At 44.9% G+C, this 26,258-nt stretch overlaps 2 protein-coding genes across 11 annotated transcripts in view; one reads left to right on the top strand and one right to left on the bottom strand.

Annotated features, from left to right (window-relative positions):
- Nucleotides 1-6,703, bottom strand: part of EFCAB5 (EF-hand calcium binding domain 5) — a 73,319-nt gene extending 66,616 nt beyond the window's left edge. For 2 of the 10 annotated variants that reach the window (XM_075904589.1, XM_075904598.1), the window contains exon 1: nucleotides 6,383-6,506. Coding sequence is in view for 1 of the 10 variants with exons in the window: in XM_075904599.1 (XP_075760714.1) it covers nucleotides 6,383-6,700 (318 nt within the window). In the remaining 9 variants the exon portion in view is untranslated. Of the gene's footprint in view, nucleotides 1-1,543; nucleotides 1,625-1,850; nucleotides 1,883-4,517; nucleotides 4,652-6,382 lie in introns of all 10 variants that reach the window. The other 8 variants (XM_075904591.1, XM_075904596.1, XM_075904594.1 and 5 more) reach the window with 8 other exon arrangements.
- SSH2 (slingshot protein phosphatase 2) overlaps nucleotides 6,192-26,258 on the top strand; it is a 135,970-nt gene continuing 115,903 nt past the window's right edge. Inside the window, exon 1 of the mRNA XM_075904604.1 lies at nucleotides 6,192-6,413. Within this exon, the coding sequence (XP_075760719.1) occupies nucleotides 6,351-6,413 (63 nt within the window). The 5' untranslated portion in view covers nucleotides 6,192-6,350. The remainder of the gene's footprint in view (nucleotides 6,414-26,258) is intronic.

Genomic DNA, 26,258 nt, shown 5'->3' with positions numbered 1-26,258 from the left:
TTATGAGGAATAAGAGAAGTCGGAGGAAGAGTGCTCTAACTTGGACTTCCTGCTGTGTAGACAGCGCCAAAAGCTGAAATAAGCTATTTCAACTTAAGCTACACAATTGATGTAAAAGTGGCAAGGAGTCTTGTGGCACCTTATAGACTAACCAAAGTGTTGGAGCATAAGCTTTCGTGGGCAAAGGCCCACTTCGTCAGATGCATGTAGTGGAAATTTCCAGAGGCAGGTATAAATATGCAGGCCAGAATCAGGCTAGAGATGATGAGGTGGATCCAATCAGGGAGGATGAGGCCCACTTCTAGTAGCTGATCTGGAGGTGTGAATTCCAAGAGAGGAGAAGCTGCTTTTTTAGTTAGCGAGCCATTCACAGACTTTGTTTAATCCTGAGTTGATTGTGTCAAACATGAAGATGAACTGTAGCTCAGCAGTTTCTCTTTGAAGTCTGGTCCTGAAGTTTTTTTGCCACAGGATGGCTACCTTTAGATCTGCAATTGTGTGTCCAGAGAGATTGAAGTGTTCCCCTACACGTTTTCGTATGTTGCCATTCCTAATATCTGATTTGTGCCCATTTATTCTTTTACGTAGGGACTGTCCAGTTTGGCCGATGTATATAGCAGAGGGGCATTGTTAGTAGATATGCAGGAGAATGAACCAGTGACAGTATGGCTGATCTGGTTAGGTCCTGTGATGGTGTCGCTGGTGTATATATGTGGGCAGAGTTGGCACCGAGGTTTGTTGCATGGATTGGTTCCTGAATTAGAGTTATTATGGTGCGGTGTATAGGATGGGTTGTTGCATCCTGGACAATGATCCCTCACTTTCACAGGCCTTGGGAGGCAGGCCAGTCCTTGCCCACAGACAACCCGCCAACCTGAAACATATTCTCACCAGTAACTACACACCGCACCATAATAACTCTAAAAAAACCCATAATAACCTTTCCTCAGTCCACCTCAGTAGAGTTCCCGGAGCACAGTTTGAGAACTTCTGGTCTAAATGAAAGCTTGTATTTGCATTAAGCCAACATGAAAAATGTGTACAAATAAGATGTGTAGATGTCACATGAATGGAAAAATAAAAGTTAACTTCCTCTGAAGAAACGTATTCAACTTGAAAAAAAAATTCAGCTAGCTTTCTTTCTACACTTTTTCTTTACAAAATCGTCAATTAAGTCATTGTAATAGTTTGTAAAGAAGCACTTTCAATTGTCACTGTTGCTGAACTTGTCAAATGTTCCTCCCTGCTCTCTTGCTCCCCTCCACAGCCCTCTTTGCCGAGAGACTGCCCCCTCGCCCAGAGAAGTTACCTGCGGCAAGAAGGTAGGGGTGTTGCTGGACCCAGTGCTGCTGGACTGCCCAGCTCTGGGGGCCCCATGTCATTGGGGGAACCCTGTGCCAGGGCATGGTATGTTTCATTGTAAGTCTGCCACTGGATCTAAGTATAACTTAATCTCATAGACCTAGGCTCTGAACTCTTAATTACAGTATATGGTTTAAATTGAAAGGGCTGAATCAGGAAAATAGTAAAGAATTCTCCGCACCTGTGGACGTGTGTTCCTTGTATGGGATTCAGCAGTTTGAGTGCTCCTCCTCCCTGATTTTATCCTTACCTCTATGAAACTCTGCAAAAAGCAATACAAAACAAAAAAACTCTAGGCACACATGAGCCCAATCCTGACTTCCTTACTAAAGAACTGCAATGAGCTCTGTGCAAAGATCTGCATTGCTGAATTGGTATTGAAGGCAAAACTCCCAATGCAGTCAATGTGAAGTGCAGCATCCATCTCTGAAATGAACATTTTTATTTGCATTAAGATATTAAAGAAATGTAAACAGATTGTTTTTTACCTTAGGGACTCGTTTTCTTTGGCCAGAGATTTCTGTTTCAATGAAACAATCCAAAGAATATACATTATGCAAATGTAAAATACAGTGTAAAATGCATGATGAAGATATGAACAACCTTATACATGTTTTAAATGTATTAAAAACAAAACTGTCCCCCCTCTGCCCAATGAAATTGTGTTTATCCATAGCATTATGTTATGATTTTTTTAAGTGAAGTATCATGCTGCAGTATTTTGCTGAATTAAGGCCACAGTGATGAACTGGAGCTATAGTGCTTACTGCAAAACTAGAGAAGTTGAGCCTTGTGGTTAAGACCCAAAAGCCACAAGCCCACAATTAAGGAAGAATAATGTGCTGATTAAAGAATGACATAGTTTAGAAGGGAAGTAAAGGCAGCTATAAAAATAAAAAATAATATATAACACATGGAGGAAAGGGAAGGTGTATAGTAATGAATATAAATCCTAAGTTTTGAATTATAGAACATTGATAAGGGAAGCAAAGAGATACATGAAGAAATCTATGGCTAGCAGAGTTAAGGACCATAAGAAAATGTTTTTTCCAATATATTAGGAACAAAAATAATTTTGACAAAAGTATTTCTCCATTACCAGATGGAAATGGTAAAATTATCAATAATAATGTAAAATAGGGAGACATGTTCAATAAATAGCTCTATTCTGTACTGGAGCTGGGGGGAGAAGATCATCTTATCATACAGTCTTACTCTTATTTCCATTCTACCAATATCTCTGGAGGATGTTAAAAAGTTATTAAAGTTAGACATTTTAAAATCTAAATGTCTAGATCCAGGTAACTTGCAACCAAGAGTTTTAAAAGAGCTGGCTAAGAAGCCAACTGGACCATTAATATTGATTTCAATAAATCTGAGTGCACTAGAGAACTTTCAGAAGACTAGAAGAAAGTACATGTGCCAGTTTTTAAAAAGGACAAATGGAATGACCTGGGTAATTATAGGTCTGTTGCCCAGGATCAATGTCAGGCTAACATAATGGAACAGATGATATGGGACTTGATTAACAAAGAATTAAAGGGGAAATGTAAGTCATGCTAATCAACATGGGTTTTTAGAGAAAATAGATCCTGTTGAACTAACTTGATTTTTTTATGAGATACTACTGTAAAGTCAGCAGAACTATGTGTTATGCCCAAAAACAAATGTGTAATGATCAAGCAACTGAAAGCATTTTAAAATGAGATTTCTTCTCCACTCCACTTACGCTCTTCAATGTCAAATTTTTTAAAGAACCCAATCCTGCAATCCTTACACAAATCCAGAGGGTAGTAATGTTTTATCCTAAAGGACTAAAATAAATGAAAGGTGGTGAATTTGTTACAGGGGTTGTAAACTCAGAACTTTAATTTTTAAAGATAACATAATAATGACTTCCACTTACTTTACATGTGAAAGAATTGTTCACAAACACTTATTTTTGCCATAGATGAAACCTCTTAAAACTTCTTTGATAATGAACATCTCATATTATGTAAGAACAACTTTTTTAAACTTAATCAGCTATATGAGAGTCATGGCAACACATGGGGAAATTTTAATAAGGAAGTGAAGGGAATAAATGGGGTGGGGAAAAAGCAATCTAGTTACAAAACTAGATTCGATTGAGGATCACAACACAAAAGATATGCCCTTTTCTATCCCTTAGAAATGTAGGTGAAACCAGAAATAATGATCTCCTGAACAACCATACATATACTGTATACTCTATCCAACAAGAGTGCAGTACGTGGCTGAAAATAAAACTAATACAAGTGGTGATGTTACCTAAAGGTTCAAATCTAGGGACTGTAATAAATAGCCTGTCATATATTGCAAAGCATAAACACATAAAAAGTAAAAGTAAAAATATTTTCTGGTTGGGGAGCCATGGAATATTTAGAGCCAGGGTGAGGATAGCTTATAAGAAGACAGAAGGATTTTCCTGACCTCTCCACTATAAATCATGTAGCAGTGTTAACATGTTTCCATGAAAATTGTGTTTCAAAATAATATGATGTTTTATAAGCAGCTCAAGTACACTTTCTTTATGTATGCAGTGTCATTGTAGCCAACTTTTGTCCCAGAGAGACAGAAGTCCCAGAAAAAGATATTACCTCACTCCTGACTTGATTAGCTTCATTAACACAAGCTGGCTACGTCTACACTGGCCCCTTTTCCGGAAGGGGCATGTAAATTTCACCAGTCGTCGTAGGGAAATCCGCGGGGGATTTAAATATCCCCCGCGGCATTTAAATAAAAATGTCCGCCGCTTTTTTCCGGCTTTTAAAAAAGCCGGAAAAGAGCGTCTAGACTGGCCCCGATCCTCCGGAAAAAGTGCCCTTTTCCGGAGGCTCTTATTCCTACTTTGAAGTAGGAATAAGAGCCTCCGGAAAAGGGCACTTTTTCCGGAGGATCGGGGCCAGTCTAGACGCTCTTTTCCGGCTTTTTTAAAAGCCGGAAAAAAGCGGCGGACATTTTTATTTAAATGCCGCGGGGGATATTTAAATCCCCCGCGGATTTCCCTACGACGACTGGTGAAATTTACATGCCCCTTCCGGAAAAGGGGCCAGTGTAGACGTAGCCTCAATGTATGCCATAATAAATCTGTTAGTTTCTAAGGTGCCACAGGACAGCTTGTTATTCTCACTCACCTTGTCTCTCTACTTGCTTTGGGAATGTTTCTTTGCTTATTTTCCCCTTCAAATTTGATCTCAAACAGGTGAATTTTTGTGGATTCTGTCTGATCCAGGTTCTCACTTTCTGCATAGCCCTGAGTGAAGCATTCCTACAAAAATCACTTTCTGAACTCAGTTTTATTTGAATTAGCCTGGTTTTCATCCTCCTTCATCCACTAGGAGGCAAACATGCTCATTAGTGAGTTTAATTTTGTACCCTGGTAAAGGATAACTGCCATACAATCTGCAGAACCTGACTGATAATTATTTTGATTGCATTGGGGAATAGACCAAAGAACTAGTACTGAGGGGTTTTCTGGTGCTTAGATTTAAAGGGGCCAAAGCTTTCTTGACAGTTCTGACTACGTGGAGAAGATGAAAGCAAAATGCACAAAATGTCTAAGAGGAACTGATGGGTTAATGCAAGCTATTGGAGAAGAAGAGAGAGTGCTTTCTGGTTTATATTTGTTAAGGTCTCTGATAATCATATCTAATGTTCTACAAAGGGTCATCTCTTCATCACATTAACTTCTATGGCAAAATTCCCATTAATGGCATCCACACATGATCCAAGTTACAGAACTCTCAAAACAAGTATGTTTTGCTCAAGCCATTAACATAAAAGTATTGCTGCCTACTACCCACATAAAATTATTGCTCCCAGACTTCCACCCTTTGAATTTTGGAGATCTCTTCTGGCTTCAATTTGTGTGCACACATCACAGACCCATTACGTTCTAGGTATCTGGGCCTCTATGGAATTAATCAGAGAATCTCACAGAGAATACCAAAAGGGGATTGGATACTGTTTTCTTTAGACCCAGGATGTCCAACCAGTTCTGAAGTAGTAGCCATTATAGCGAGCTAGCCACATTAATTCTGAAAATGTAAATAATATAGCTGCTACCAGGTCCGGCCAAAGAGTTTGTGGGGCTCAAGGTGACATATTGTGGTTGGCTGCACCATGTGGCTGGGCGACTCCCAGGCAGGGCAGGGAGCGAGCAGCTGGGCGGGCAAGTGCCAGGCAGCACAGGGTCCTGAAGGTGCAGGGGACCAAAGCTTGTCTTGCCCTAAGGCTGGGCCTGGCTGCTACTGCAATAGCCAACTAGCCATACTTCAACCGGCCAAATAGCCACACATGGCTAGCGTGCTGGACACCATGGCTTTAAAAGATGGCTGGAATAGTGGGGAATTTGTCGTGGTATTTTTTACAAAGCCCCAGCCCCTGGAATCATGGGATTGCACCTCAGCTTTCATGTCAGCCCCCAACAAAGAACAAGCTGCAGCAGCCGCACGTCTCCCCCAGAGGGCTGCACAAAAAAGCTGCAAAACGTGCTCCCAGTGCTCCCTGCAGACTCAAAGCCCAGACAGGAAACAGCGAGCACCAGCAAATAGGAATGAGTATTTAACCCTAATCCTCCTTAGCCCACCTCATGAGTGTGGGGGCGGCTGCCATAGCGATGCCCTTTGCCAGGTTCCTCCTGAGAGCCCTTGGGGACGGGCAGGGCCAGGGCCGAGCCCGAAGCCCCAGGGGGCGCCCCAGCAGGGCGGAGGTGTGCTTCGCGAGGGGCCAGCAGCGCAGGGGTTAAAGCCTGCTGCAGGGAGGAGGCGTGGCCGCGCTGACAGGTGGCGCATGCGCGTTGGCGCCGTATTGTGCCCGGCCGGCCCAGCCCCGCCGCGCCTCACTCATTCGGCGAGGGGCAGTTGGCGAGAGCGCAGCTGCTGCCCCCGGCGGTCACTGCCGCCGCCCGCCCCGCCATGGAGTAAGACCCCCTCCCACGGCCGGACGGGCCCCCCCCGCGCGCCTCGATGGCTCTGGTGACGGTGCAGCGCTCGCCTACCCCCAGCGCCACCTCCAGCCCCTGCGCCTCGGTGAGTCTCCCCGGCCGGGCGCCGCCTGCCCGCCCGCCGGCCGGCGCGCGCTCGCTCGCTGAGGAAAGGCGGTTGGCTGCCACATAGGGTCCGGCCGGCGCTTGTACGCATGCGCGCGCGGTGCCTCCTGCCCCCACCGCCCCTCTCCCGGGCCTGACAGTTGAGCGCGCGCAGGGGCAGCCCCCGGGATTCTGCAGGCGCGAGCCAGCCCTGAGCCTTGCACCCCTGCTGGGCGGCACCGCGCTGCCACCCCCCTTGTCCATTGCAAGCGTGCCATCGCCGTGCATGAGAATCCGTGCGGGGGGGCTACTGCTAGCCCACTGCACCATGTGGGGCTGCAAAGCGCTAGCCGGGGCCGGGGGTTCTCCGCTGGCCTGCTGCTCTCGAGAGCCGGCGGGTTTCTGCGTGCTGGCTGTTGGCTTTTGAGGGATTGACAACAAGCTGGTCAGGTCAAGTGAGTCTTCAAAACGTGGCTCTGTGGATGGAATATCTTCGCTCCAGATGTCACATGTCTGCAATGACATACAGTTTCAGTGGAGACACTTTTCCCCCCCGGGTTTAAATGCTGCCCCCCCCCCGGAGTGTTTGTCACCCAGCACAGTTTAGGATGTAAAGGGGATGTGTGAGAGACATCAGAAAGTGAAATAGTCTATAAATCAACTGGGTAGTCTTTGCTTTCCTTGTCCGGTGTGAGAGAAATGGAAAAAGCATCAATTAAATGGAAACTGGGATCTGGGATGGTAATAACTGATGGTTATATTCCTCACCTACTGAACTATACTCTAAAAATGATTCAACCTGGTACTTGCCTTTAGGTATCTTCCATGCATGAACTTTCTTGAGTGTGGCATGTAATCTTCAAAAGGCTATTTCAAACCGAGACAGAGTTTGAAACAGGAAGACTTTAAATCTCTCAGTGGCAGCAAAAGTTCTCGTTAAAGGAGTCGTAAAAAAGATCTGAAATTAATCCCAAAGCAAGGAGTGTGGCAGGTAGTTAAAAGGATGCTGTTATATGTAAACTCCTGTTTTGTTTAAAAGGGGGGGGGGGGGAGCTGATTGTGAAGCATCTAAATTACCATTTACAATTATTATAATTTGTTCATGTCAGTTAATTGAGGATGGCAATGAAAACTACTAAATCTCTTTCACTTTGTTTATATTTGGTTTCCTGCTAATGTCTTTCACTTTTGTTTATATTCGGTTTCCAGTTGGCTTTACTTTGCAAGACTCATGTATTATCACACTCATGCTGAGGTTGTAAATGCTTCAGAGGAATGTTGAAATCCCAGTTGTTTTCACTAAATTAAAAACCACTGTGAAAATACTTCTTGTTGGATTGGTTAAAATCAATTTTGATCAAAATTCTGGATTAACTATTTGATAATATCACTTCAGATGTTATTTTGGATATAAGAGTATTAACATTTTTTTTTATCCCCTGCTTGCTAAAACATGCCTGTCTTATTGGCAAGTCAGATTAAATACACTTGTGTTACTTTGCTATTAATATTGATTAACTTGGTTATTTCATCATATGATGTTTTCACAACCATGCAAGGAGAAATCATCAATGCTTTGTTGCACCTAAGTTTCTCTGGACCATGTGTAAAAACGCTTCAACAGTTAGCCTACTGCCTCTTTACGGTAGGAATTATCTTGCTGACAAGACTGCATTTAATAAAAATCAATTAATACCCCTGCCTACTCTCAAATAGCTCCTTCTGTTTAGACTTATGATGAGCAGTGCTCTGCAAGGCTGCCCTGTTCATTACAGCTAACCAGCCTGTTTCCCTACTAGGTTATCAAAAATTTGCTGTGGGTCAGGATTGCTCTGAAGAGTTAGGAAGGCGAGTGCATGCATGAACGCTCTGTGTATACAGCCTTTAGCGTATTTAGCAGCATTATCAATTTGTTCAATGCCACTGGCATATGTGAGAAGGTTGGACTAATCATTTCTTGGTGAGGTGGCCCAAAAATGCCAGGTGATGGTCCCAAATGAAATGCTCAAGACTTGTGATTCGGACAAGCCTGTCCTCTTGTTAATCCTCCTTACAGTCCATATCCCGAAACTGACTTTGTGTGGGCGGTCTACCCAAGTGGGGTACTACCCAAGTGCAGGAGCCAGCTCACAGAGTCTATTGTTAAATTGGGGCCTGCAATTCTATGGAAAAATTCCTCTGTAATGTAGCAAGATGTTCCTTTCTCCACGTACGCGGGATCACAGATGGATCAGTTAATAAATAAGACTGGCTACTATAATGTTCTAACAGAGTAATCTAAAAGTTGTTGAACTTTTATATTGCTACATATAGATATTTTCTGTGTGGACATCAACATCTTATATCAACTGGCGTTAAACGTAACCCCTAACTTTTTGTTCCTTCTCTAGGTAACATGGGGATGAGGTCACGTTAAATCTCATAAACTAGCAACTAGTGCCCCCCGAGCGTAGAGGTCTGACATGTAGCTTGATATTTTTGTGTCTTGATAAAAAAAATTCTCAAACTGCTGCTTTGCCATCTCAAACTGGGAGTAAGGAGAAAGTGTTCCACTTGTGTGTGCCTCAACTGGTGACTACATGGGGAAACTAAATCTATTTCCAGATCACCAACGGCCTTTGAGGACAGAGCCCCTTGTAAATTGCTTGATGCTATTCTCTTGGGAGCAGTTTCCCTACACAAGAAGAGGAGGTTTAAATAGTTCAGTGTCCATGTCCTTGAACCACAGGAGACTTCTGCATTGTGTGCTATAGAAGTATTATAATTGGCTTCCTGGATTCAGGGGAATAGACCATTCAAATCACTTTGAAATAGGGTGGTTTTATTTATAGATTTTTGTCTTCATTGCCATAAAATTTGAGTACCTCACAGATGTATGTTATATGCATTGTACAGGAGTGTTTCATTCCATGATTTGCCTAGATAGTTACAGACAGGAGTGGCCTGAGGCCGGCTGCGGCAGCTGGCGCCCCAGGCGGAACGTGCGATCAGCGCCCCCGCCTGCACAGCCATCAATGGCCGTGACATCATCATCGGGTGCCCCGAGCTGGCGGCGCCCTAGGCAACTGCCTAGTCTGCCTAGGCTCACAGGCTGCCCCAGGTTACAGATTTGCAGTATACTGAATGTTTGTCTGGCTATTTACAAACTATGATCTCTCAGTTGTCTGAGTTTCTGATTGTAGTTTGGCTTTTGACTGTGCAGGCCTTTTATCAGATAATAGAGACTTCCTGAGCTGCCCCCTACAAAGTAGTCCCATCCTTTCTACTAACTAGAAGCAGTAGCTGAAATTATCAGAATTGTCTTGTGTACAGAGTATGGGTTCAGGGAAGACTTGATCAAGATGGAGCACGTAGTTATTGTGAGATACCTTCATCAACATGGCAGCCTGTGTTTACGAGCTGGAGGATTTGAACTTTGAAGATTTCCATTAAAGGTGATGCTTACTGGTTGACCTTTCCCATCCCTGGTGTAGCACACCTACCTTGTAAGGGAGGTGTGGTGGCTGCAGGTCCTGGGTGTCTTCCCTTCCCTGGTCCCCTTGCTGTGACTGTCTTCTCAAAGAGGATCCTCGGAACCTTCCCTTGCAAGGTTCTTCTCCCTTCCCTTGCTTCCCCATATCATAGCCTTGTGTCAGTGGAATAGTATGTTAACTTACATCAGCTGACCTGGTATTGCCAGCAGTTCCAGCCGGCTCTATGGAAACCTGCTGTCTGCATTTGGACAATGCCAGAGAACGCACTGCCACCTTCTGCTTTGCTGTATGTCGTGCACAGCCTTGCCTCTGGTCTGTTCCCAAAAACACCAGTAGATGCCTTGCAGATTGCCAAGGCTGAATCGAGCCTTGTTCCAAGACGTAATAAAGATTAGAGCTGGAGGTTTCTTCAGGGTTTGGTAAAGGTGGAGCGAGTTCTCACGCAATTCACTGGCTCCTCTACTCTCCGGCTAAGCTAAGACTAAGAGAAATCTGTGAATTGGTTGCATGCGTATGGTTCCTCTCCCCCACTCTGTGTCTTCAGGAGTTGTGATAGTGGCTCAGCCCGGGCTTTCTGAGACTTCCAGCTATAGGCCAAAGAGCTGAAAGCTCACATAGCAAAGGCTGTCGTGAAGGAGTGTTGAAAACAGGACAGCTCTTCTCCAGATGCTATGTGTCTATGCAGTATATGTCCACAGCAAATTGACTTCTGCTGATAGTTAAGTGCTAAATGAGACTTCTTGGAATCCATCTCCTAGTTTTCCTGCTTTCTCCTGTTTAGCACAGAAATGGATCGGTCAGAAAAACCCAGACCAACCTTGCGTCCTAATTGAATCATATCTGTTACTTCCATAAATTCTCTATTACCACACACGAAGATTTGGTCCTTGATGGTTAGTGAATGGTAAGCATTTCAAATGTACCTGTGAGTATAGGGTGTAGGCACCATTACTAAATTCAGAATAGCCTCCTTCCTGTCTGAACAGGAACCAGATTGTCACCCTTCTCCATTTCATACTAAGTGCTGTTGTCTCAGGAGAGATGCTGAGGCATTGAACCTGCTGTCTTCATGCCAAGAGTCTTCTGCTGTTCTCTACAAGTTCCAGGACTTGGGCTTGCACTAATCTCTGATACTTTATGGATATCTGCTTTTTTGGGGTGGAGGTACAATTTTCTGAGGAGATGTGTCAAGTTGGTCTGAAGTTGTGATGCATAAGGTGAAAATGTAAAGCCCAGTAAATTAGGCTTTAAATCTGCCCTGATCAGTGTGCCCAGTTGTTTAGTATGCCCCACATCCATGGTGGTCTTCTCAGTCCTGCAGCTTCCATCTCAATATGCACTAACCTAAAATGTTAAAGGGAAAACTTGTTGAAGTCTTGCAGAGCAGAAGTCAGGGGAGGGAGGAGTGTTTGATGGGGTAACCAGAACATCGCTGATATCCTATATCCCCAGTGTAAAAGTTTCTGCGTGAGATTTACAGTTTGACACCAGAAGATATTAGCAGTGTCCTTATTGAACAGCTTAGTATAGGATCCCCGTTGACAAGCGGTGAACAAAGGAAAGCAGCTCTGATGTTGCAGGACGCTGCCCTCTTCTGAACCGATTATTCTAGAACTGTCTCTTCTCACTGGCTTGCAGGAAGGACAGCTCCACAAGCAAAAAGCAAAATAATCCAGCCTGACCCCTTCTGGGCCAGAGTGAAGAGTCTGGGCAGGCAATCAGGCCCTGACTCCTTTCCAGCAAGAGAGCGTCTTGTTTCCTTAAGGGTAGCAAAAGCAACTGACCCAGAAAGAGGAGATGCTGTGTTCATTGTTATAAATTTCATAACTTAAAACAAACAAAGTCTTGAGCTAGTCAGCTTCCCTCTCGATCCCAGGAGGTTAGCTAAAATGGGAAGCAGAACCTTGTAAATATGTATAGGAACCTGTGTCATTTTTTTTCTCCAAGTTCCTTGCTGGTAGAACATGGTTTCCTCACTAGTTTAAGGAACTAACTACATCCTTTCCCTGTTTTTTTAATAGTGCTTTCAGGGCCTGCATTAGTAGTATCTTCACAATAATATTTACACAATATACATATCTAATAATAAAACAATTGCTAGGCAAAAGGTTGACTGACCTCTTAGCCCAAAGTGGTTTCAACAACACTGCAAACAACTCTTTAAACTGGCCACTTTTATTATTACCTCTTAAAAATCTTTTCTCTCCTCTGCAGTATTTAGCCAAGCAGCAGTCTATCGCTGGGTTGCATTAATCAATGACGTGAGCCATCACCAGCTTTTAATAAGATGGGCTAATAGTCATGTGGTTTTCTCCTTATTTAGCATAGGCCCCTCCTAGAAATCTCCCGGGTACCTCCAAATGGAGTGAGGCCACTTGCGGGACAGAAGAGAAGGTGGCCGTTCTGAGATCTTTCTGACGTGTCCATGGCTCTTTCAAACAAAATCTTTGAGAGACAGTGAGTGAGTGCCAGACTCAAGTCACACCATGGCGTCTGGCAAGCAGAGCAGGACTCTGGTGGTGGCATAGAAAGGTGGTTGTGGATCAGGCTTTTGCATTTTTCGTTCACGTTCCAGATCTAGGAGATGCTGGGGGCCTCAGTCCCCGGCCTCATGTTTTGCTGCGTAATAGAAGGGTTGAGGCTTGTTTCCTTTTAAAATATCTGACACTGGCTTTTAGCCTGCTGCCCAAGACGAGGCGCTTTGACTTGTGTACCAGGCGCTAACGTTCCCTGTGGATCTTGAGATGCTCTTCTCTGCAGTGGCCAGCGTAGTTAGGCAGGGGGCAGATAAGTTTTCCTGCACCGGATGCGAATGGTTATCCCATAAGCCTCGCTCCTGACAGGTGAGACTTACCGGTTATGGTTAATCGTAGGGGCTGGAGCAGCCTGCTACGTGGCTTCCTTATCCCCTCCCCCTCCATTTAACTGATTGATTAAATGGGATTTTACATCCCTAGTTCTTGCAGTGTCCAGTATGGCTTAACCGCCTTTTGCATTTGTCAGGCTTTCACCTGCAGCACTTGTTTGTTTTGGAAACTAGCAAAAAGTAACCCTGGGGCTGATCTCTGCCTGCAGCTGTGACTGGCTCCTTCTTCAGTCACAACAAACCACATCCTCCTGGTGCTGCAGACTTCTCCTTTCTGCCCCTTCCCGCTTTCAGGAGAGCGCAGCGCTCGCGAGAGGTGGCTGTGGAGTAGTGCTGGACATGAATGTCCTGCACTGAGTGGCTCTGGCCTGGGTGACCGCCATGAAAGTTGCTCTTGTCTTCAGAGCAGGGTTTCTCAAACTTCCTTGCACCATGACCCCCTTCTGACAGCCCAGGGGCGACTGCTCAGGACAGACATGAGGGGGTACTGGCTATGTAACCACCCTCCCCCTGCACCTGACTCCTCCCCATGCCACCCCTAGCTTGGGGGAAGGCTGGGACAACCCTCCTGTCCCACCTCTTCCCCCAAGCCTCCTCCCCAAAATGCTGTGGACTCTGTAAAGTCCCCCATTTTCTAGCTGTGTACCAAAGTGGCCAGTAGCAACATGCACGGTGCTGCTGCTTTAGGCAGCAGTCAGCAAAGTCCGGTTACTCCTTAGTTGTACGGGCCAATGCAGCTAGCTCCGCGGCGCTGTCTGGAGCTATCCCAACCCCTAGCAGCATGAAGCCTTCTGCGGAGTAGAGCTCAGCAAGTGGAGCCCAAAACAAGAGCCTATTCCTATTTCCCTCGTTTCTTCCCTTGCCCCCTGAACAAGGAGGTCAGAAAATAACAAGGGAAAAAGGAGCCACAGTGCTGGGACAGGGCCTGAGAGGGGGAGTTGGGGACGAGGTCTGCTTAACCTCCAGCCTGGTAGAAATAGGGTGTTGGGGAACGTCTGTGCTGGACCAGTCTGCCCTTGACTTTTTGCTGGGTAGTGCAGTTGACAAATGAACTGCCACACTGATAATTTGGCTTCGTACTGGATCTCTAACACAATGTGGCCATCTTTCACCTCCTTCTCTTCTTCAAAGACAGACATCGCAGGAAACTGCAAAAAGATTTGGCAAAAGTCATATTTTTAGGGCTCAGTTCACAGCTGAGTTTTGAGAACCACATACAGGACCAGTTGGGGAAAGAAGTAACATTTGCTGCTCCCTTCCTCTTTACATGAAAGGAAGTTACCATGTGCCCTATAGGTGGGAGATCCTTTCTCCACATAACAGATGTTGTGGTACCCTTCTAGCCATGAGTGACCCCGGGACTGATCCTGCAAAAGTCAGAGTGTCTTACTGGTGGGAGTTAAGGGTTTTCACCATCTCGCTGCATGTCGAGTGCTAAATATTTCTCCATTAGAGGAACAAAAACGTCTAAACTCTGTCTCTGCATGTCTGCATTGTGCTTGGTCTGTCTGAGGACATTCGTGCTGGGTTTTTCCCCAATAACATTTTCTCAGCAAAAATATGGCCAGGCTTTGCTGTCATTGCAACAAACTGTCATTACAATTAAAAACCTTCTCTTACCTCGTTGGTCTTATCTATTCCTTACACTTGTAGAGAGGCTGGACTGTGGGTGTGTTATCTGTCAAAGTAGACAAAGCCAGGATAGAATTTGGGACTGGATTGAACAACCGCAGAATATTTATAGCTGGTTGGAAATTATGAACAGGGCACCGTATTCCTGGAGTTCTCTCTGAAGTAGAATGATGCACTTTGTTTTACATTATACAGCTTGAACCTTTCTGGTCTGGCATCATCCGTGGTCTGGCATGATTTGAGTTAGCTGGATGTCCACTTATCATGGGTGAGGTCGAGTTTCCTGCAGTCCCATAAAGTTTGTTTACAGCCTCAGTGCTGGCTCTCAGTGTTCTGTGCTGCTTTTTAGCTCTAATGTACCCCTAAATGTCTTCTCAGAGCCCAGGAAGCAGTGGAAGGTCTGGTAACGCTGCTAGACAATATGGACCTCCCGCAGTTCAGCAAATTCTTTGGTTTGGCACTGCTCAGGTCCTGAGGGTGCTGGACTGGCGAGATTCAACCTGTATAATGTCCACAAACGTTGGCGATCTCAGTTAGCACTGCTATGGTAATAGGCTTGATACACTATAACACGTAAGCTCCTTTCAGGACTAGCAGCCTGCCACCAGAAGAAATCTACTTCTGTTAACTACTGCACACCATGCAATCACGTAATTAATCTACCCCATCTTACAGTATCTTTCAGTATCTTTCAGTAGAAATAAGAAATGCCTCCGCTAAATGCTAGCTTGTAACACTGACAGAGGCAGGTTGTGGGCAGCTGGGCTTGAACGTGTGAGCTTAGGAGCTAAACCCATGTGCCTCTACCACATGAGCTAAAAGCCAGCTGCCTCTCCACTCAGGCTGTAGAGCACCCTTCACTCTCCCTTGATTTCAGTGGTCTCTGGGTTTCACTAATGCCTGGCTGGACTAGGCCAAGCCGTTCTTTTGGAGAAGCTTTGCAGCAGTCGTGGAATCTGGAGCCACAGCCTGATGCGTCTCCCCTTCAAGTTCGCAGTCCTGCTCTGAAGGGGTCTCTGGCTGGGGGCACTCTCCTAACAGGAGCGCAGACTTCAGGCAGTGGCAGTGGAGCCACCGTAAATCCCACCTTTTCACCATAGCATTTCCAAAGCCCCTGAAAGGCAGCTGTGGCGGCAGGCTGAAAGAGAGCAGCTCATCACTAAAACTGAGGTAGACGGGAATGTGACTGACTGGACAGTCCCAAGCTGTGTGTAAACCTCACCCCAGTCGGGTGTAGCCTAGATACAGGGGCTAGCTTCAAGAATAGACAATCAGGGAAACACCTAAAATAGACAGATCTAGCTCGTCTGTGAAATAAATAGTAGTGGGCAGTGTTTCCCAAGTGGTGTTCCGTGGAACACCGGGGTTCCGCGAAGAGAAACTAAGGGTTCAGCGAGAATTTCAATACAACATTTTATGACTCAAAAAAAAATGTGAGATTTTTGTTTTTAAATATGTGTAATTAAACTAAATGTCGATCTCATGACCTTGTTTAGCATTTGTTTATTATTATCCTTACTTATTTGTGGTCAACTTTTTCAGATCCATATATAAGACTGTAATTAAGGGTTCTGCAAAATTCTTTCAAGTTTAAAAGGGTTCAGTGGCCAAATAAAATTGGGAAACACTGGCATAGGGGCTTCCTTCAGTGGCTAAGCAAGCAGCAGCTCGATGAAAGGCTGGGCTATATTAACTCTTCTAGGTTGTCTTGTAATGTTGGGTAGTGATACGAAAGAGAAATGCAACCTCCTTTTCCCCAAAGTAGTATGGGTCCTAGCAGTTAAACAAGGCCCTTCCATATACAGGTATCCTTCTGTGCAAAATAAAACTTCCACTAGTGCAGTTTACCTTTCAATTGACCTTTATTCATCTTCTACACGACATACAAAACCACGTAACTCAGGCTAGCTGTATTCTAACTGAGCTTCCCCTTTTTTGTTTATTTTGTTCCTCTTGAGTTTGCTTGGCCAGAGTGAGGAAGCCTGCTGTGGTTTTATCGTGTTACTTGAACCGGATCACTCAGTCTGGCTACTTGGACAGTTCTCCCTTCTAGCTGGCAGTCTGACTAGGCTGCAGTTAGTAGAATGCGGAAGACTGCGCTGTTCAACTTCTCAGATGCTAATGCACTCCCCAGAAATTTGGCTCTTCAGCAGGGTGGAGTATGTTTTGGTTTAATTTGTTTTGATGAGAGGACTTTCTACAGTGGAACAAGGAAATGTTACTCCCTGCGACTCCTCTTTTCCCTTACGGATAGGCTATTGTACCGCTTCACAAACTGCTAGGGGTGGCCAGCGGCCGTAGCCAAAACGTCTTGTTGGAGAGGCCAAGTCTTGTTGGGGGTCCAGGGTATTCGTTATGTGCTTAGTTCCACCTATTGTCTAAATCCTAAACAGAAAAGATGAGGGCAGCAAAACTATAGAGCTAGGTGATCTTAAACACCACCAAAAAATTGGGCAAAGCTGGCTTTGTCCGAAATACCACGCTGGAGTTGTCAGCATGGCTTCATTGAAGGTGCTCAGTCCCCCAGTGGGTGGAATTAGTTATTTGGGTCCTGTCTATGCTTATACACTTACGGTTCTGTAATTCCATTTCTTAACACAACATTGGGGATTACCACAATGTAAAGTACCGAGACTGGATTAGACTTTTTTAAGCTGGCTCTGGAGGCTGCCAGCTCTTTCCCCACACAGAACAGAAACTGGGAGGGCTGCTCTGGAGGAAGCTGTATTCGGAACTGCACCCTGGGTCCAGAAAGCAGCAGACTAAGCCCAGCAGTTGCTGTGTGGTCTTTGGACTAACTTTCTGCTTCCCATTACTGCAGCAGACCTGCTGCAGGACAGCTAAAATGCCCAGGGACTACTTCAGAGAAGTTGTCTTTTCTCCTGCTGGGGAAGCTGAGCTAGCATCCTGCAAGCTTCTGGTAGCACCCAACTGCATCTATCACCCTTGAATTCAGTCTGTCATTTTGTTGGCCAGTCACCCAGTTTTCTGAGATCCCTTTATAACTTTTCAGTCTGTTTTGGACTTAACTGTCCTAAGTAATTTCATATGATTTGCAAATTTTGCCACCTCCCTTCTTTACCCCCCTTTTCCAGATCCTTTATGAATACATTGACCAGCACAAGTCTCATGCAGCATTTGGGGGAATCCCATTAGTTACCTCTCTCCATGTAGAGAACTGACCATTTATTCATACACTTCATTTCCTGTTAACTAGTTAATGATCGTCTTATCCCATGACTGCCGAGTTTGCTCAAGAGGCTTTGAGGAGGGACCTTGTCATTCTTATGTTCTTATGTATGCCAGTTTCAACCAATATGTCTGCCACCAAAGTGTATGGTTTACTGGCCTGTGATGACAAGAGTCTTCTCTGGAGCCTTTTTAAAAAGTGTGTGTGTGTGTGTGTGTGTGTGTGTGTGTGTCTGTCTGTCTGTCTGTCTGTCTGTCTGTCTGTCTGTCTCTCTCTCTCTCTCTCTCTCTCTCTCTCTCTCTCTCTCTCTCTCTCTCAATGTCTGGTACAGAGGCAGATTTAAGCTATAGGTTACATACCACAGTTAGTAGCTCTGCAATTTCATATCCGAGTTCCTTTGGCTAGCATCTGGTCCTGGTGACTTTGTTTAATTTGTTCCAAAACATCCTCAGACACCTCAAGCTGGGACAGTTCCTCGGATTTGTTACCTAAAAGGACTGGCTCCAGTATGGGAATCTCCCCCGTATCCTCTCCAGTGAAGACTGGTGCAGAGAATTCATTTATCTTCTCTGTAACCACCCTGTCTTCCTTTTGAACTCTTCTATCACCTTATTTGACTCGTGGCCCCTCTGACTGACTGTTTGGCAGGCATCTTGCTTCTGATAAACATTAAAAAAAAAACCTGTTCCGGTTTTGTGTCTTTTGTTAGTAGCTGTTCAAATTCTTTTTTGGCCTGGCTATTTGTATTTGACTTCAAAGAGTTTGTTTCTTTTAGTTTTCTTCAGTAAGATTTGTTTTTCACTTTTTAAAATAAGCTGGTTTTGCTTTCAACTGCCTGTTTTACTTTGTTTAGCTGAAGTGCATTTTTTTCGTCTTTTTTTTTTTTAAATAATTTGGAGGATACATTTAGTTGGAGCGCCTATTACAGTTGGCCTTATTGAATAAAGTATAGATTAGGATGGCTTTGGTTCCATGGTTTTTATTTTATACTTGAGGCATTTCCCAGTTGTTTCAGTGTAGCTAAACATTCAGTCTCTTTTGGTCCCATAAATTCACTTACTAGTATTGTAAATGTCATCTATTCAATCAAGTGTTCTTTATAAAACTCCTTCCTTGTGCCTTTTAGACATTTGCTCTTACACTTGTGGTACTTGAGCACCTTAAAACTTTAACTAGCTTATGTCTATGTATGTCTCCCCTTTCACTGGCAAGAATCTGTTTTCCTCTTAGTCCCATTACAGAGCTATCTTAAAATATCGAACTTCCCAAGCTCACCTAAGGCACCAGTCTCTCTGAGTTTGCTCCATCCATGCAGCTGCTTCTAGTATTGACCCATTTAGAGTAGGTGGCAGACTTGTTATGCCAGCAATAATAAGCTTGGGCATGATTTTCAAAGGTGCTAGGCAAGCACAGCTGGAAATGACGCCCACGGAAGTGGGGTAGGGGCAGTGGGCCAATGTGAGATGTCTCTGAAAACCTTGCAGTTACAGAGGTCTTTTAATTAGATACTGTTTCACGGGCTCAGGCTGCAGCTTACTCGTCTACTATCCATGCTGGTCAGATTCCAAAGACTATTGTAGATTTCAAACACTGGCAGCATCTGATCTGTAGCTTGCTTCTGGAGATGTGCTTTAGCACTGGGCAGAATGAGAAAGCTCAGACAGCAGTGACTGGTTAAATGCAGAGATATTAAATAATGGCATTATTACTAAGTCCTTCGGCTTCTGAGTGTTGTTTGTCATTAGTCTGATACAAACTCACTCTGGTTCAGATCCCCAAAAATAACTTATTAGGGCTTGTGTTAAGTCTCTTTCTTTTTCAGAGTACTGCTTCACCACGGCTGGGCTTCGCTGAAAAAGGTGTGGTGGTCACAAGGGGACGGGTTATTTAGCGTCACTCGGAAAGCAGCTTGGGTTACCTGATAAATCAGACTCCCGTCTTCCATTTTCATTTTCAGCTACTTTTTACATTCCATGAAAACGTGTTTTAATACTATAGTGGCACATGACTATATCTGGAGACTATATCTCTGGACTATATCTCTGGAGATATTTAAGAACAGGTTAGATAGACATCTGTCAGGGATGGTGTAGGTGGAGCTTGGTCCTGCCTTGAGGGCGGGGGGCTGGACTCGATGACCTCTTGAGGTCCCTTCCAGTCCTATTATTCTATTATTCTATGATTCTATGACTAAAATGAAATTCTTTGGAATTTAAAGAATGGCGGAGCTGTCCAGCTTGCATTTAGGATAAGATTGTAAAAGCATTCTGCGCGCACGGGATTTGAGGGAGGCTAATGTTGAGGAAAGAAACCATATGTATTTATTGTCAGTCTTCCACTTGGAAAGAAATCTGAGAAATTAGCATTGCTGTGATCCAGTTTAAGGGCCAATGAGCAAGTTTTTTCTCCTGTCTGAGTCTTCCAGCTCATTCCCAGTGAATAAATAAGGGTCATATGAGGACGGCACAGACAGTATTGCTGATTGCTGTCGCCTAATGGAAACTGAAGTAGGTACCAATGTTGTACTCCTCCAGATGCAAATAAAAAGTGTAACAGAATTTGGAAACCTGCATGCTGGTGGCCTCTAGCACACCTCTTCCTTGCCTCTGAAATCCACCTTCGGTGGTGTGCGGTGTGCATAGAGGACCTCTGAAAATGAGGAGATCGGTCTGGAGGCCACTTGCTTTACAGCTTTCCTACAAAAGGCATGCCAGGCATTTCAGCTGTGAAAGCCGACCTGTAATTGCTTATCCTGTGCCAAGAATGGAATCTTCCTTCCCACAAGTCAATGTCCTGCATGGAAGTAAGCACTGTGTTCTTCTATAGTCCTGTGGGTATGCTTCCCAGGGTAGGTTTGAAGAACTGTGTTCAGTGGAGCACTGTATGATCTGAGAGCTTTTTCGGAGATCACGGTACATGCTCAGATATTTTACCTTTTGTGCATACGTACCGTAAGCATCTGTGTGAAAGGGGAAACTAATGCGCTAACAATCTGTGCCTGGCTTGAAGCAATAGATCAGATGAATTTACTGGCTTCAGGAACTTGGCTGCTGCAGGGAAATACTCAAATAATAAAAAACCTGGTGGCTAGGTGGATTAGATTAGAATACACCATTGTAAAACAAAAAATGTGTGTCTGTTTTCGTTTGTGTTTAATCTGCGTCCTTCAGTTTATCTAATAGTAAGATGTCTGGTGTAAACTTGATGCGATTCTAGAATGCATAAGAGACAGTGTGGGCGTAGCCTAATACTCACTTTGTTAGCACTGTATTATGCTGAGACCTGATGCCAGAGGCTGTATATACCTAGAGCACGAGACAGACCCTAGTCCAAAGAGGCTGCAGTGGAGACAGACAGGGAGAATAGTGATAAAGTAAAGAGGAGGCACAAAGAGAGGAAGTGACTTGCCTAACACCACACAGAGAGTCATCTGAAGAGCTGTGCATAAACAAGTTCTCCTACTCCCGTTCCACTGCCATAGTAACGAGACCTGTCTGCTTCTCACTATTAAAATATCATCAGCCTAGTCACATCAGTTTCAGGTGGGAGGATTCTCAGTCAGGGTGTGTCTACACAGCATTCTAAACTTGAAATATGAGGTGCAGTTTGTGCTACGCAGATGGCGTATCTTATTTCAAAACTATTTCGAGAGAGCTTATTTTGATATTTGGCGCATCTACACAACACCAAATTTCGAAATAACGTGCTATTTCAAGCCATCCCTTATCCCTTGTGCATCCCTCCCGGGGAGGCGAAATAGTGCACCCGTTATTTTGAAAAATATTTTGAAATAACAGGCAGCTCGTGTAGACGCGGGGTAGCTATTTCTAAGCGTCTTACCCATCTGTTATTGGAAGGAACTTGTGGAATGCTTCCCACGGAGGCTGCTGCTGGTTTTGGCTCTGTGTTAACATGTAGCATGATCTTGCTTGAGCAAATCATTTCTCATATTTGTTCTGTGACAACCAGCATGGAGGCTTTGCATGGTAAGAAGAGAATTTCTGTCAGGGCTAGCCACAAAATACTTCACCACTGCATCAGGCCAGTGTTTGGAGTTGGCAGGCTGAAAGGCAGAGCTGTACCATCCTCTGCATTGTGCTAGTGTGATAAGAGCTCTGGAAGTGAGACGCGATGCACGAGAATTTTTATTCCGTGTTTTGTGTTTTGGTGTATGTGTGTACGTTTTTATTTTTCAAGGAAGCACTGAACCACTAAAGCACTACAAACATTACTTCTGGATGTTTAGACTTGAAGTCTTTTATTCACTGAATCATCATATTTATTAACCTGACAAATTAATAACAAACTCTTCTTTCAGTTCATGCATGTGCCGTATCAGAATTCTGCTTGTCACCACACATAAGAACTTCATTCATCTGCTTTACAATGTCATTGATGACAACCTGGCCGGAGCCCAGCTGGGAGCAAGTTAACAACAAAAGGCTGCATTGTAAACCTCTCTGAGAGTACATGCTACATTAAGTCTAAAATTCTAAAAAAATCTACAGGCTTGTTTAGGCCGCATATAACTGCCAAGTAGTAATAAACCTTTGAACGGATGATGGCTTCAGAGGAGTTTTGGCGTTAAAATGGGCTGGAATTAGGGATGCACTCTTCTGGTTTAGGTGAGGCTTCAAACATTAGTGCATCTGAGGTGTTTAACAAAGTAAAGGGACATTTTCACACTGAACCAGAGGTAGGTAAATGATGGCTTTTACTGAGCATACAAGTTGAACTGCTTAGCTTCTTGGAATTTGAGTAGACTGTTTGGTAGTGCAACTGCTCCTATATAGCCTACATTTTACAGTGTGTATTGGGGTTAAGGACATGATCTAGAGAATGGGGAATGCTGGGGAGATGGCGTCAGTTAGTGGCATAGTACTATCGTCTCGGAGTGCTGTGTTGTCAAGCTAAGCTCCGGTGCAGACACAGCTAGCTAGAGAGAAGCATTCTTCCCTCCGTGCAGCAACAGCCATTTAGGGGCATGGATTTCCTGCAGTGGCCAGAATCTAGCACCAAGTAATGTCTGCCTGCTGCAACAGTCTGTAAACTCTGGGGCGGATCTTCATCTTTGTGCTGTAGGTTTTGTGATATGCGGTATTTGGTTCAGCATCCCAGCCTGGAGTGTGCCTGAATGTCTCTGCTTTGCTCTCCATCCCGGTAATTTCCTGGCTTTGTCTGTTCTTACAGACACATCTAGAAATATTTCAGTGTGCGTGCTGTACACAAACTCACCTGCCTGGTGATAACTGAGCAAACACTCAGGACTGAACTTCGGTGGGATGCTGCTGTTCTGTTAAAAAAGGAAATAAAGACTTGGCATCTGGAAGAGTGCCTTTCACTGCAGGGCCAGCTACTCCAATGATGAGACGCTTCAGGGGGTAGCCGAGTTAGTCTGTACAGGTGGTTAGTCTGTACACATGCCATCTACATGTTTTGTTAGTCTGGTAGCACTTTAAAGAATGTTGTTTTTTAAGTTACTCCAATGATGTGGTTGTGTTACCTTAGTAAGTGCTTGTTCTCTAGCACTCTGGACACTAATAGCTCTCGGCACAATTGCTGAGCTAAGTTTTCACTCCCTCTGTCAGCTGGAGGGCAATCCACAAACAGGAAAATTTGTTTATAAGAAGCTAGGAAAAAGTAAAGCACAGTGGTAGTGAAATGGATACCCTGATAAGGCTGTGTCTGTCTGTCTTGAGAACTATTCTCATAGCTTAAAGTAAAACGTTTTTAAGTGGCCAAACTTCATCATGGAAATACCAGCTTTTAGGTCCAAGTAGCAGTTGCCAGACCCAACATGGCAATTCATTAGCCAGTCGTGTTGAAATGATCAAGTGGCTCGTCTGTTCTCTTCATTAATAGAGAACATTTAAAATATCCAGCTGCAGACTGTTCCCTCCAAGCATGTGACACTGACATCAGACCCAGAAGCAGTCGTTGAATGGCCTCCAGAAGTGAGTTCATTCAACCTCACTTCTGTGTGCTGCTTTAACAAAGTGTTGTGAAACTTGATTTCGTGGTGACTTGTACGTCAATTTATTTTACAAGATGGGCCTTGGCCCGGTTCTAGCTGGAGTTTTTGAAAGACTTCGAAGCCCAAATGTGTGTCCAGTTGTTCTGGACTCCTGTTGCATTTCTAGTAGGGATGTTAAAAATAGTTGTTGTTGTTGTAACAGTGTAGCTGCTAAAAATGTTAGTGGTTACATGCTGGCTTCCCAGGAGTCAGCAGCATACAGAGGAAGCAGACCAGGACATCCGTTGGCTCTCCTCATGTACCAGCACAGGACCACAGTCGGCTCCCCGTGGGGTGGCAGCCAGCTGCCCAGGAGACTGACCGTGAGCTGGCCTGGAACCATTTGGGTAACCGATAAGCTCTAGCTCCGGCTTATTGGTTACCCATTTAAACAGTTACACTCTTACATCCCTAGTTTCTAGGTCTGGCCAGAAAACGGGGAATTGCTCCAGCCTTGCCTAAATAGCCCATTTGGCCACCTGCTGCACCATTAATGTACAGTGGGAGGCCGTGCCAGAGCAGGAGTGCTGGGAGTGAACTGTGCCAAGTAGTCCTTAGCTCTGTCGTTCTCTTGCGGAATGACCCACTGGGGCACTTCCCCTCTCAGTGCTGTGTCTCGCTAGATGGGAAAGGGGCTGGCCGCTTCCTCCATCTGGTGTCGAGACTTAAATAATATCTGTGTTCAAATGTAGGGCAAAGCATTTGTCTCTCTCAACCTGTCATAAAGCTCACTCTGCTTCCTCACTGTGGATCCTTACTTGGCTCAAACAACTGTAATAATGACAAACCCATTTCCCTTCCCTGGAGTCTGGGAACGGTTTCATTGAAATCTGACCCGACAGCCTAACTGGAGTGACTAGTTGTGACTGAAATGAGCGCACCCTGGCAAAGCAGCTCTGGAAGTTCATTCCTTTGCGGATAGTGTCGCTCAGCTCCTCTCTCTTGCGAACCAAAATTCTTTGCATTCATCATAGGGCTGCTGCTTCTGTGGCCTGCACAGATGTCCTCTGCACGCCGCCATCAGTGACTCCAGACTGGCCCGCTTTCCCATGAACCTTGTATATGTGACTTGTCTCTGAACTCGCAGTGTTTGGCAGTCCCTAGTCTTTTACATTCCATGCCCCTTCCTGTTCGGATTGCTTGGCTCTAAACCCCCGCTTTCTGCTGACTCCCTTTTGGGCAGTGAGGCTCAGTAGCGCACACGGCAATCTAGCTGAGACGCGGCTGCAGGAACTTCTGTCACGATGCTGCGGTATTTTCAGTGTTATCCATCCCATTCCTAGAGTATCTTAAGAATTCTTTGTTTCTTTATTTAGATATACAGCTACACATTGAACAGAGCTCTTCACAGAGCTGTCCATACTGTTGCCATGGTCTTTCTTGAGCTGTTACTGCAGCATAGGACCAAACAAGGTATATGAGTAACTAAAAACTGCTCGGGAAATATCTATATCATGGTGTAGCAAGGGTACTACAGAATGCTGCCAAGGTTCATGAAGAGCTTGAATCTGGATAAGAGGAAGTAGAAACCGTAACCCCTTAGAGTTGCATGGATGAAAGAGATGGTGATCTGGATTACAAGAGCTGCACTGGGAGACAGTCCATAGAAAGCTAGCACTTTGGCTGCTTTTTAGCTCCTGTAGGGAGTCATCTTGATTTTCACTGTAGACTAGAGGCCCATAAGGCTGGCTAACGAAATCTTGGGAGAATTCCAGAGCCCAAGTTCTGGCTGGAGCCCAGAAGTCTACACAGCAGTGAAACGGCCCAGGGAGCCCAACGCAGCTAGCATGGTCTTTGCTGTGTAGACAGACAGACCCTGTAAAATCAGAAAGCCGTTCATGCCTGCCTAGTAAGTGTCAACTCTAGGGATGTATAGTCCCGTTTAATTGGTTAACCAGTTAAATGTGATGCTTAACTGGTCACCTGATTAAAGTGGGAGCACACAGGGGCTCCCCTGCCTGCCTCAGTCAAGCGCTGCTCCAGCCCAGCCAGAGCAGCCCCTACCTGTGACACCCCGGTGCCCACCATGGACAGGCACTGCTCTGGGCAGCTGGAGCAGCCCCTGTCGGTGGCGGGCCCTCTGGGGCTAGAGTAGCCCCCTGGACATGGTGGGCAGGAAGCTGCTTCAGTCCCCACCACTTAACTGGCAAGCCTTTCACTTCCTGGTCAATTCCCCACAGCCCGGCACCCTCAGGCTACATCTACACCGCAGGCTTCTTATGCAAAAACTTCTCGTGCAAGAGCACATCCACACTACAAAAGTGCATCAGAAAAGCGATGCGCAAGAGAGTGTCCAGAATGCATGGACGCTCTCTCGCAAGGAAGCTCTGATGGCCATTCACAGAATGGCAAAAAATCCTGTTTCCCGATCACACACACCTTTTTGCACAAGAGTTATTCCTTGTAGAAAGAGGAATACCTATACTGCAAAAACCCCTCTGTTCTGTCGATTCACTGTACATTTTCTTGTGCAAAAACGTGCTCGAGGTGTGGGGACACTCTGAGTTTTTGCGCAAAACAGCTGTTTTTGTGCAAAAACTCTGCAGTGTAGAAACAGCCTCAGTCTTTAACAGGACTGCAATTGCAAAAGAATTAACAGTACAGGCCACATCTTGGTTAAGTTCTGAAGGTCTGTTTCCAGAGGTAGAAAACAGATGTTCTTATGGGATTCC

Source organism: Pelodiscus sinensis, chromosome 21, assembly GCF_049634645.1.
Source record: "Pelodiscus sinensis isolate JC-2024 chromosome 21, ASM4963464v1, whole genome shotgun sequence".
NCBI lineage: Eukaryota > Metazoa > Chordata > Testudines > Trionychidae > Pelodiscus > Pelodiscus sinensis.
This window is presented reverse-complemented; position numbering and strand designations above follow the sequence as displayed.